Source organism: Electrophorus electricus, chromosome 22 (assembly GCF_013358815.1).
Source record: "Electrophorus electricus isolate fEleEle1 chromosome 22, fEleEle1.pri, whole genome shotgun sequence".
NCBI lineage: Eukaryota > Metazoa > Chordata > Actinopteri > Gymnotiformes > Gymnotidae > Electrophorus > Electrophorus electricus.
Window position 1 is genome coordinate 10325009 of NC_049556.1, and position 13099 is coordinate 10338107.

General features: G+C 48.7%; 1 protein-coding gene across 2 annotated transcripts in view; it reads left to right on the forward strand.

Annotated features, from left to right (window-relative positions):
- Positions 1-13099, forward strand: part of magi3a (membrane associated guanylate kinase, WW and PDZ domain containing 3a) — an 87777-nt gene that overhangs the window by 48767 nt on the left and 25911 nt on the right. For both annotated transcript variants that reach the window (XM_027008475.2, XM_027008476.2), the window contains exons 2-3: positions 5185-5301; positions 8301-8420. In XM_027008475.2, coding sequence (XP_026864276.2) covers positions 5185-5301; positions 8301-8420 — 237 coding nt within the window. The remainder of the gene's footprint in view (positions 1-5184; positions 5302-8300; positions 8421-13099) is intronic.

Sequence of the window (13099 nt, forward strand, 5' to 3'; positions counted from 1 at the left end):
AGCCGGACTTTGAAAGTCTTCCGGGCGTCTCAACTCGACTACCAAACCCCCCACCCCACCCCACCCCAAATTATATGGCTTTTTCATGCGTTTTCATCTCTCACTTCACACTGCATACGGGGAGAAGCTGGGCGTACCAGGAAGCGCAGGGCGGCAGACTGAAGGCACACATCCTCCACCAAGAGGAAGCCAACCAAGAGGCAACTTTCGAACCAACTTTTGAACTTTCAAATGGCTTCTCTGTGGTTGGCTCATCCGTTCCGGATCGGAGTGCTCTGGGCACAGGCTTCTTCCCAGATCTGCTGTCTCATGATACGCTTAGGCTCTCATCTGTATTCCCTGTTGTCTTAAAAGGCTGCGTGTGAGAATCGGAAGATCCTGCTACGTGATCAGCTTTTTTTGTTGTTGTTTTGGTACCTTGAGTGAATGTGAGGGCTTGGCTAGGCAGAGCAGTGTCAGGTGTGTCGGCCTCTTCTAAGCCTGACCCCTGGCCCTGTGTGCTTTGCTGGGAGGTCATTTCACCACACCGTGTACTAGATCCTATCAGGTCACCCTCACCCTGTTTGCTAGATCTTTCCCCAACTGAGACAGAGATAAACGCACACAAGGATAGTTGCGGCGTTGTTGTAAAGACTGCGTTCTTTTATTAACAGGAACTGATCCAGGAGGTGGAGCAGAGGAAAGACGCTCGATATTTCAAACCCAGCCTGCGGCCTCGTTAGCGTCTCATTATTTACAGTCATATGAAGTGTAAGAAGAGAAAAAAGTCGTAATCCTTTGACGTGATGGGTGTCCCCTTAAACGCCTGCAGAGAGGAACATAAGACCAAATCTCAAGCCCTGCTGCTGCCCAGAAAGGAAGATGCGCTAATTGGCACCGGAAAGGTGGCCGTGTGGCACAGTACTCGCGGAGGCAGTTAGCCGCCGATTTTTGAGCGGCGCCTCGTGCAGTTTACCACCCTTTCATCAGGCCTGGCTTCAGACGAGTCTGTCTTAATTAAAGTCTTCGCCGGCAGATCCCTGATATAATGTTCAGTCTGTAGACTGCAGAGATCCCTTGCATGTCTGATTCACACCTGCCCCCCCGACTTCCCACATTTGTTACCGGTTTTCCGCACCTCATTTCACTCAGCTGAAGGTGAGCCCCCCTTAATAAATCAATAACAGTCTTTTGGTCAATTCTTATGTCTCGAGCCGTGCGCCACGTGGTTCTGACTGGTATGTGGCAGGCCTGCCCAGCGCCCCCAGCAGGTCGTTAATTAGCCTTCCACGGGGGTTTTGGCCACGAGACTCAACTGCTCCGCTGTCAAAAGATGGCATCGTTAGACCCTGGTGCTGGCTTATCCGTGACATTTAAGTGACGCTCTCTAATTAAAAGACTGTGGCGTGGGCACCGAGGCCTGGGGCATGTCCAGCCTCCAGATGAGCACAGAACCGTACACTTAGAGCCACGTATCCGGTTCGGATTCAGTCGAGCAGAAGGTAATCCAGGCTTATGCAAGAAGAACAAGCAAAAAGCCCAGGCTGTGAAGGAAGAGAGAGTAGGCAAGACCAGAAATGTTAATAGTATAATAATGCTAATTATTAATGGTGATTATTAATAATGCTACTTCCTCTAGTAATGCAACAAACCTCACTAAGTAAAACCTCCAAAACAAAGACAAAGTTTTAACATTCTATGAAGCAGACTAGGGCAGTGTCCTGGGGTAGGGGGTACTTTGTTCAGCTTTTCCTGGGCAAACCTCTCCCGGAAGCAGAGTACTGGAAGATTAGCAACGAAGGGGCAACATTAGGACTTCTCTGTCAGCCGGAGCCTAATCACGACGCCGCCCAGGTAGCATCAGATGACCTCCTCCAACAGGCTGTGGTGGCGGTGAGCATGACTACTGTCAGCCTACACATCCAACCCATCTGCCCATTGGATCTCGTAGGTTCTCAGAAACTCCATTAAATGGTTGGATGCGATGCCCCACCTCCGCTCTAGGTGTTCAAATGACAAGGTGCCGTTGCTTGAAATATGGGTGACCTCTGAAGAAACTGCTAAAGTGCTGAGTGTGACTGCATAGTTGAAGCTTTTTCTCGCTCTACTTCAAAGCCAATATGCTTTCTCCGTCCGAGCCAAATTTTCTTTCTTATACATGAAATGATGCAGCCACAATGTAATACAGCCCACGGTCCCAGATCTAACTCTGTAAGTTGGGGAAATGTAAAACGATGTAACAACACGTAAAACGTTCTTCCGCTCGCGGCATTCCTGGTTGACCTGAGCGACTGAAACTGGGGCTGGAGGAATTTTGAGAGCTTTTGAAGGGCAAAAGAAGGAGCCCAGGCTGTGGATCGCAGCCCTGCTTGGCAGAAGCTCCCAGAGCCTCTTAGGAGAGACAGTGCGCCTGTTTAGGCTCCAGCGCTTTGCAAGTCAGTGCAGAGGGCCAAAGTGGAGTAGCAACCTGTGCCTGGGAGGTGCAAATATGCAGTTAATGCCTGTTAACTGCTAAATTAGAGCCTGCGCCGCGGTTTTTCTCTGTTCTTTTGACCACACAATCTGGTTCACCGTGGTAAAAATAGCTCCAGGAGCCAGATGACGAGGCACAAACGGAGGCATCGTGTTCCCTGCCTCCCACGGCCAGCCTGGCACTCCGGAGGTGAGGCGCAGAGTCCGGGGGAGGCTGAGTGCATCTCCCCCGAGATAGGACCCAGCTCGCTAATGCTGCCTGACAGCCGAACCACAAAGGCCACCCTGTTCCACAGACTCAGCTGGGGGGTATGGGGGGGGGGTTGGTTACAGGATGCGAGTGGGACATGTTTGTCACCAAAATAGCTCATTCTTTTAATTAAGGTTAGTGTGTGTGTGGGTGTGTGTGTGTGGGTGTGTGTCGCTCATCCACATATCCCCACGCCCTCTATATGCTTGCATGTGAAGAGGGAGGTTGAGATTCCCATGTCTCAGGGGGTGTAGGGGTCACGCGGCAGTCCAGGAAGGGAAGACACATGCTGTTGGGAAGCTTGCTGTGTTCTAGCATGGCTCAGATGAATGGGAGGCTTCGCTCGGAAACACGAGCCTCACGCATTCCTCTGCACTCCCTGATGAGCACCAGCTATTGTGGCCTGACCTAAATTCCTCCCATTCACCGCCATGTCCAGCAAGCCGTGCGACGTTCCCCGCGGAGCTTGCCTGTGCAGTTAAGTCGGACAGGCACACTGAGCCTGCGGTGAGTCAAATTACATATATAATGTGACATTTGCCGCGGTCGGCGTGCTTATGACAAGCCTGTGCCACCATCTTTATTATTAATAACAGCACGAGACGCTGGATAATCAGGCATTCATAGATGAGCAGTGACACATGACGAGTTTTCTCATCTGGTTATTATTGGTTCTCCGGCGCAGACACGGTCAAAGCAGCCCCTCTGCGCCGGCGGGTCCCGCGCGCCGGCCAGTCCCGCGCACGGTCCTTTCTGTGAACTGAGCAATAATGATTTCCAGGTGAGTGATGTCAGTGTAAGAGGAGACAGGAGAATATTGGCTTTTCCTGTCGTCCACGCCAGACATCCACCACAACAGAGGAAGTCAAGAAGCAGAGAGAGACGATGAGGCACACGAGGCTGTCACAGATCAGAACAATGCACCCTGGCGATTTTAGCCAGTCATATTCAGCAAAGTTATGGACAATAGCGTTGCATCGTCATAACATTGTTTACGTATCGTGATTGTGATGGCTCGATGCAGTGCATGGAAACTTGATGTTACATGGTTGACTTTTGGCTTGTGATTGTTTCTTGAAATGTTAAGCTCATTTGCATACTGCAACCTTCAACATTATCACTACTGCAAAGGTCAATATCACGATCACAATTAACAAACAGTATATAGTGCAGCCTTAGCTGATTACGTTCTTGCATTGGGCTAATGCAGTAATTGATGCTAACGCTCTGAATTCCTTTAGTTGGCTAGGATCTCTAGTTAGACTTTGATGTTCCCTAAATCCCTGAATGAATCATGGAATGAATCATATTTCACTTTATATTTCACCAAAGATCTGTTGAGAGCACAGAGACAGAAGCTGAGCCCTCATAGGTTGATGTTAAACATTAATGGGAGGGTAATTAATACTTTAACATTAAATCAGAACACAGAGCCTCCAGAGGACGTCATGAGATCACATTAGTATGAGTCAGTCATCCAGTGGAGCGAGGCTAATCAGTAGTCACAGTGGGCCGTCTTTCTAATCCCCCCATGGGGGAGGAGATGGTTCTTTCCAGAGTGACTTGTTTTGATTGTGCCTCTTTAAAAATGAGCCGAGTGATGCCACAACACCACCGTCCGTATTTACCCTTCCTACGCTCCAGCTCCATTTCTCAAGGTTCAAAAGGCAAACACAAACAGAAAAAAAAAATGGCATTACAGAAGTTCCTCTCTCAAAGCCTGGGTCCAGGTATCTCACCTCAGCACGTGGGCTACGCTCAGTATTAACACACAACACTCTGTTGACAGCTGGCACATTTTCCCATGGTTGCACATGCTGGAGGTTCATTGGGGCCACCTGTTTCTCCGGAGACCCTCCTGGAGACGTCCGTGTCTGTTCGGTGCTCCTGTAGGGGGTGTGCTGGGAGCAGCGCTCATCTAAAGTGGGCGTGGAAGCGTGCCCATCCTTCACTCATGCCATCATCCTCTGGACTCCAGCAGCATTTCTGACAGACAGATACCCCCTGCTCCCAACCCCCCCCACCCCCCCCCCCTTTTATGTGGCTACAGGGAATGCCTTGCACAGCTGATACACTTCCGAGCTCCACACCCGAACCCATAGCGACGCATAACGAGATCCGGTAGTGGCACGTACGTCCCTCTTCCAGGAGTCTGGTCTGGTGCCTCCGCACAGTGGAGCCTCTGCGCGAATTGTTGCTCAGTCAGCTGGCCAGTTGGGGCGTGATGTAAATCTTCAAGTCAACATGCCGGTAGATATTTGCAACAGCAACAGCTGTAGTGCCAAATTAACTCCGATGCACATTTGCGCTTAGTCTGCAGAGGGCAAAAAAGTTCAGGCGGCTTCACACAAGCTGACTTTGCACTGGTGCGAGGAGGTACAAATACATTGTTCCATGGTGCGTGTGCTGTCTTTGTAAGTATGTGCGAAAGCGTCTGTTGACGTGGTCAAGCGCTGAGCGTGTCTGTTGCTTCTTCCGTACAGGTAAGGTGCTGAACACGGACCTGCGTCACTACCTCAGTCTGCAGTTCCAGAAGGGCTCCTTGGACCACAAGCTCCAGCAAGTGATAAGAGACAACCTGTACCTCCGCACCGTTCCCTGTGAGTGTCGACGCAGCCCCGTCCAGACCATAGTCTGCCCCTCCCCCGTTTACCTCACCTCTCTGTCTGGGTGCCTGTGCCGCTTTGGCACACGTCTTTGGGCTTCACATCTTTTGACACTCCGAGTTGCTTTTTCTCACGTCTTTCTGCCAGTTTCACTCATTAGTGTGCGAGTGCACCATCGCCGTGCAAGGCGGAGCTGTAAATCACAGGTGCAGCTTAATAGTTTTTCCTCTGTGTTGCTGGGTATCTTTAATCCTCAGACTCACTGCCTATCCAAACCAGCCCCTCCAGAGGAAGACTCTGATGCCTTCTCCATTCATCTCTGTCTTCGGCTTGGTGCCCCCCCCCCACCTTACTTCCTGTAGTAAGAAAATAAAAGCATTGGTTATCTTTTACTTCCAGAACCTTCCCATTTCAAAATTTCAGGATAGCTGTACCATGTAAGAAGGTGGCCCATGCTTTTCCACAAATATTTAATCCCGCCATATCGTTTATGATTATTTTTGAATGCTCAAAAATTTCATGATTTAAATTATTTAAAATTTAAACACCACTTTCTTATTTAGAACTACTGGCAAGGATAGCCACATCTATTATTCACTGGAACATGACTACCACACTATGGCCGAACTGCTGAGAGCAATATATTTTGCTCATTTGTATTTAAATAATAGCTGTGAATATGTTGATATGAACATTAACAAGTGTGCATCTTGATTATACCTAAAGTCTTAATTAATGCTTGTTACTTTGTTGCCATAATCACTATAATTAAATCCTGCTTTCCTTTTTATTTTGATGACGAGGGCCGTGCCACGTGTTTGGTCCTTCCATTTGTGTGTCCACTAGACGACCCTCCAGCTGTGCTTCGTCAGGCTCTGTGTTAAGATGTCAGCGTAACGAATGCTGTGTGGTGGCATCTGCTCTGAGCTCAGCTCTTGGCTCGCGCTCATCAGGGTCCAAGATCAGCCCTTCCCCCACGCGTGTAAGCCACGTGTGTTCAGACGTAGATGCCCCTCTGGGCCCCGGAGATCCACGTTGCGTGCGCCCTACTCTGTTTGGGCTGGGACCCCAAGCCTGGGGACACCGTGACTCAGGGATGACTTTGCCGTCCAGTCTGACATGATGAGAGATTGTGTGTGTGTGTGTGTGTGTGTGTGTGTGTGTGTGTGTGTGTGTGTGTGTGTGTGTGTGTGTGAGTGTGTGTGCCTGCTCATCTGCTAGCAGGAATAGCAGGATATTGCTAGCGTGTTTGTTGAAGAGGTGTCAGCGCAATCCATCGCTCCTTTGATGCTACAGTTTAAATTCTGCAAGCTGCACCATGAGTCATGGGGCTTCAGAAACAAAAGAACGTATCAAGGTGTCGGAACCCTTTTCTCATGTGGTCCTGCTGTGTGGCTTTGTAACCAACGCCTCAATCCTGGTTTGGGGGCCTAATGGAGGCCCTTTACGTCTTGGAAGTTTGTTTTTTTTTTTTTTCATTATGGCCAGCGTGCCGGCTGCTTGGTTTGTGCCAAGCAGTGTCGGGTAGCGGGTCCTGCCCCTCGGCCGGGTTCTGTTCCTCTCTCCTCCCCAGCTGGTTCTGAGCTAAACAGCTGGTACTGCCACACCTTGGCAGCTTGTATAAACTGCTGTGCTAATTGTTTTGTTTGTCTCCCATTTCACTGCATCGCCTGACATCTGTGGTACCGCATGTGTGGACGGTGCAAATGTCATTGGGGCATTTTCACAGTAGCTAAACACCAGCAGGCTTTAGAATTTGTCTTCCTTCCATCTCAGTCAAGGGCTGTTTAGACATTGTGCCTTGGTTATGGTCTTTCTCACTCGTCAGTTGTTGGGGGCCATTATATTAGGAGACAAAATGCAACAATTTTTTGTTTTTCACAAACTAAAATTTTACTCTGAATTTGAATGTTTTTAGACGTTCTCTTTCACATACGGTTTTAAAGATATATTTTACATTATATGTATATTACTTATTCATAAATAAGTATGTACAAACGTGCTCCTTAAACGTACAATTTATTATTAATTTTGACCTATATTTGACCTCAGGAATATCTGTGTTCAGCAAAAGTCTGCTATCATAAATAAAGACATATGAGTATACTGGCCCAAAAAGAACTCTGGGTGACTTGGATTCCGTGGGCAAAAATACAAACGGGTGTTCCTCGTCGACCGGCGTAATTAAGCCATTTCTGTGTTTTGCTATACTTCTCCAGCGCTCAGTGAAGTTTGGAGATAGATTAGGATCACAATTACACATAATGACTGTGTCAAACAGACTTTATTATGTAATCCACTGATTACAAGTGTGGAATTGGGATTGTTTTCCAGTTGTATTTAATTGGTCGGTGAGCTACCGCATAAAATATTTGAGAGATTCAGATTTCAGGTCCCTCCAGTGAATGTGGCACAAATTTTCCCAGTGAATGCACAACTAAAACTTGATATTTGGGTAGTTTCTTCCTGTTTTTAATGAAAATACCTGAGCGTGAGTTGTACAACTGTGAGCGTGATTCTTGATAACTTGACTGCCTTTGTGCTGGTGGTTTAGCTTTATGGCTGTTTGATAGAGTTTGTTCATATCATTTGTAGTTAATCTGTGTAGCTGTTATAATGTTTCTTGTTTACACTTTATTCCAAGTTTGTCATCATTAACCCTAGTCTGCTATCAGAGAGATAATCCACGTTAACTTTGTGTTCATGTCACACTCCTCCAGTTTGTCTGCAGGATGTTTCCCCTTATAAATGCTCTACACGTTTCCTACATCTGCATTCACTAATCGTCTGTTTATGAGAAAATCTCAGCCTCAACCTTTTTGCTGTGCATTACCCAGTTGTCAATTTTACTACATTTTATTTGCTTATTTACACTTTTTTATTCTAAACATTATTCTTACTCTTTTTCCTATTTGTGTTATTGGGAAACACCTTGAGATTACTTCATTAGAACATTTTTATCCAGTACCTAACACCAAACTTGTTTTTGGCAGGTACCACGCGACAGCCACGGGAGGGGGAGGTTCCTGGACTGGACTATAATTTCATCAGTGTGGGGGAGTTTCGCGTGCTGGAGGAGAGTGGGCTACTGCTGGAGAGTGGAACCTACGACGGTGCGTAATGTGTGGGGACACAGTGGGTCAAAGGTCAACGGCGTGGGCCGCGCACACACACACACGATCCTTAACCTGTCTCAGGTGCAGACAGCGTATCCAACTGCAGCTGTTATTGTAGATATTAGCTGGAGAAGTTTTATAGTGTCTGAAGCCTGTCCTACTTCTGATCGCATCCCGGCACTTTCAACTCGTACTCTTCCCCACAAGTTCTGTTAGGAATTAGCTATTTGACCCAAGTGCCTAACTCTCAGTTAAATGATTGGAAATCTCAAACAGACGCTGAGTTGTTTTGTGCTAATCGAGTTGTCCAGGACACTGAACCTTGCCTGCATTCAAACACCAATCCGGCGTGTCCAGTGGCTTTCGATTGGTCCAGGATGTCCAGGATGTTTTGCTCACCTCGGTTTCAGTCCTGTGAGCTATCCAGATTGTTGCCATGCATTCCATAGGTTTATAATCTCCTGGGACTTTCCGGCGACCCCCTCGGCGGCGCTGATAAGGTGGTGTTGAATCAAAACACTGTTTTTCCTCTGCAGCATGGTTCCCTTTATAAGGAACATGCCAGTCTGGTTAATGAACTCCTACCGAGTCACGGGGCGACCTCTGTTTCTGAAACACCGTTCGAAGTTCCCAGGGAAGAGTAAATTTGGACAAAGTGGATGTCACAGGGAGAGCTTTTTACTGAGCTCTATCCATCTACATGACTGATCTGTGTTGCTTTTTGGTCTCCTGGTATTTCACCCTGAAGGATAATTTCGCGGTGACTAATCCCGGTCAATGATGGCCCGTCCTGCCCCGGTGCCTGCCGTAAAACCCAGCGCATGTTGCCACTGCATGCAGGATGATGCATGAGCACAGCACACCACGCCAGGGATCTAAATAAGCGTAAGGACTCTTTGCCGATACATCATCCTGTGCTTAGCTCGCGTTGCTTGGAAGGATGCAAGAATTACATGAACCGTGATGGCGCGATTAGAATTCTGGGTGAGAACCACTCCTAAAGTGCCTAAGGTTGGGAAGCGTTTATTGTATCCCAAACCCATTTGTTTATTTGATTACACTTTACAGTCCCTTACATCAGCCCACGCCCAACTCGCCACCCCCAACTCACCCCCCCTCAGTCATGGGCTCACACTTGCTCAGTGTTGCATCAGACCAGCGGACTAGGACGCACGTGGACAGATGTCCCCAGTCCTCCTGCGCCTTGTGCACTCCCCCAGAGAGCTGCAGGGCTTCCCAGGGTCAGGTGTACCAGCCAGGGTCCTTCCTGCCTGCTGGCCTTTCATTCCTCTGAGCGCCTCCTACCCACAGTGCGCGCTCCCACGGGGGTGGTGGGCCCGTTTTGTGTCTTTGATAGGGAGGCAGATGCAAAATATGGGGGTTTTTTTTCCCACATTTGATTTGTCTTTACTCTGACTTCTGAGGGGAAGTGGTTTTTATTTTTTTGCCTGGAAAATTGGCTGCAGTATGCAGAAAACAAGCAAACCCATTTGTTGCTGGGGCGTCCCGCGCTGGGGTGTTCTGTGATGCCCCGTGGGTCTGGCTTTGTGAGCAGCAGCCCAGCGCAAAATCTGCTCACTAACAAAATATCAGATCAGGTCCCTGCTTGACAAGGGAGGCTTTCTCAGACGCAGGACAACTCTGTTCCCAGCCTCCGTGGGGAAAGCCCACCCCCAGTCATTCTGGTTGCCACGGGCGTGTGACTACCTAGTGCTTGTGTCTCAGTTCAGTGTCAAAATCCATCCACTGCTGGAGGAAACGGGCCGAGTGGTGACAGTAATTTTGTTTAAATGTTAAAAGACCCCGCAAGTAAGGCTGAAATGGTGACTCTTTGTCAGTGGAGGCCACAATGTCCACCCCTACTGCAGCGTGTGTTTTCATCAGCTAACGCAATACAGGAATATTCTACAGAGGAGATTCTCCTGTTTAAATCCATATGATTCTCAGACGGGACCAAGGTCAGAGCTGACTCAGCACGCAGTAATAGTTTGTTCTTAACTCAGGGATAATATGCAAACTCTGAAGTAGGGAATGTTTATTTGCTGCCAGCAGTGTTTGCTATTTAAAGTAGGAGAACGATGCGTGCATAGTTGTTATGCCAACATGTCCTGGTGGGAGTGTAGTCCTTGGTTGTAATTTATGCTTTATTCAGATTACAGAGTCATTCATTCAGGAGGCTAACGGAGACATCAATGTGCAAACAGCAACATCATTGACGCAGAACCTTCTGTTGTTCAGTCATTTAATGCAAGGCCATTGCTTATTAGTTTCAAACCCTTTCTTGTTCCTGTATGTTCCTGTAGGCTGTACGCTGAGCTGTGTGTTCCTGGGACTTAAAGCACAGTGGGTAGGATTGTATAGGCCAGACCTGCTGTAGTTTTTATATATATATATATATATATATATATATATATATATATATCTCAATGGATATCTCTCTCCTCCTCTCCTCTCCTCTCCTCCTTCCCCATGGCCGCTAATGCGCGTTGGTGAGTAATGGCATGTTTATAAGCGATTCATCATGTCACAGCCGCCGTTTGACTAGCGGCTGCGAGGCCGGAGCTCTGGCTGTGGTGATGACGCTTGTCACCATGGCGCCGTGCACAGATATAATGATGAAGACGGAGTCTTGTGCTTCCTCGCATCTAAACAGAGAGCGAGAGGGCAAGACCGTGATAGGAAAACGGACGTAATAAGAAATAAAGGTAGTTTGGAAGTTGGACTGAGGGAAAGAACGCACAAATCGTTGTTGCATAACGGCTCTCGGGAGAAGAGTTGGTATGGTTTTATCTGAGGTGGAATTGTCACATTTTCCTCCATAGTTCTGCCTCTGTAGGTTCATGTTTAATGTCCCTAACTCGGTGGTGTACATGACCTCCCAGGCACTTTCAGGAACACCCATGGTCACATGTTGTGCTTCACAGTGACGAGGCTTCCCAAACCAGGCCCTGATAGTGGCAGTAGGTGGGACCGTAAGTCGGCCACAGCCAATCAGGGCACCAGTCACCAGGGGAGAGTGTGTGAAGCTCACCAGGGGTGAGTGTGTGTGAAGCTCAGAGTGTTTGAAGCAAGGTTTAGTCGATATGTCACAGCTTTGCTCCCTCCGCAGTCAGACACCGAGTGAGCGAAAGGCCACCCACGTGGTGGTGCATGGATCCCGAGCCCCTGGGGGTAGCACTCACTCTCTCTCTCACACACACACACACACACCACACACAGCACTCACACACCCAGAGCACACACATACACACACACACACAGCACTCACACACCCAGAGCACTCACACACAGAGCTTCTGCACACAGCGCAGGAAAACGCACACAGTGCACTCACTCACACACACACACACACACACACACACACACATACATACATACATACACACACACACACACACACACACACACACACACACACACACACAGAGTGCAGCAGATCTGCCAGGTTTTTATCATGAGCGCCTAGCAGGGATCTTTTTAAAGCATCTTTTCCCTTCAGCCTTCACATGTGTAGCCTGTCATCATTTACAGCTACTGCTCCAGCCTCGGCAACTGTCCATCCACTGACACCTGAACAGAAACCTGCACTGAACAAAATCATTAAGGAGAGGCAAAAACGTTTGGGAAAACGCCGCCTGCACACCTCTCGAAGCTCGACTCACTCTAACACGCTATCACACGTCAACAGCTTTCTGTTTGTTGTACTGGAAAACATTCTTCCATTTTGGAGATGTAACCAGTAATTTGCTGTCAAAATCTCCAACCCGTGATTAACAGGGTACTTCCTCCACCTTCCAGGAGCTGGGATTGTGCGTTTAATCACAGGCTTCGTCCTTTCCTGACCCCCCTGCGTAGAGTGGAGAGGGTAATTAATAGCTCTGAATCCCCTTTTGACATCTCTTGTTACTATTACAAGCCAGGCACATAAATTCCAAACGCAATAAAGGGTGCGATTAATTCAAATTAGACGTTTCAATTAGGGACGTATTAAGGCCAATTCCGCTCGGAGAGTTTATTGAAAAAACAGCGATAACGCCGAGGTCTGACAGCGAGGCAGGACGGGTGGCGCAAGGCTGCCCGGCGAGGCTGCAAACACCGCGGAGTAATTAACTTTTTAATATGCTGCGCAGGTCTGCGGGACCGCGCTCACCCAAACATCTCCGTGACGGCTCGGAGCGTGCCATTTTACCGGTGCGGGGAGAGAGGGAGCGCCCCCCCCCCCCCATCACGCTCTCTCCTCGCCTCATTTCCCCTTCTTCCAGGCAAGGAAAAGCGGGACCCGCGCCCCTGTTCGCCGAGATAACGCTAACCTCCCCAGACGGTCTGTAGTCGGGAAAGGCGTGAGGAGCGGTGAATGATTCTGTGTTTGCTCTTCCGTGAACCCTGCCTCTGTCTCCTCCCACTCTTTCCCTTTTAATTGCACGGAGCTCTCTCACTTCAACGGAGAGCGTCCCGTGTGTGGGTTCGCGCCGGGTTCCCCCTCCCCAAAGGAGGAGAGTTTTCCCCCCCCGGACTCTCGTCCTGTTCGTCTCTCCCGACATTCTCAGCACACGATGGCGCACACCGAACCCCCAAACACCCACCCACCCACCCACAAGTGATCTGCCACCTGCTAGGAAGCAGCACGGTAGATCTAGAAAATTAAACCGCTGTGAAGGCATGGGGAATGCAGAACA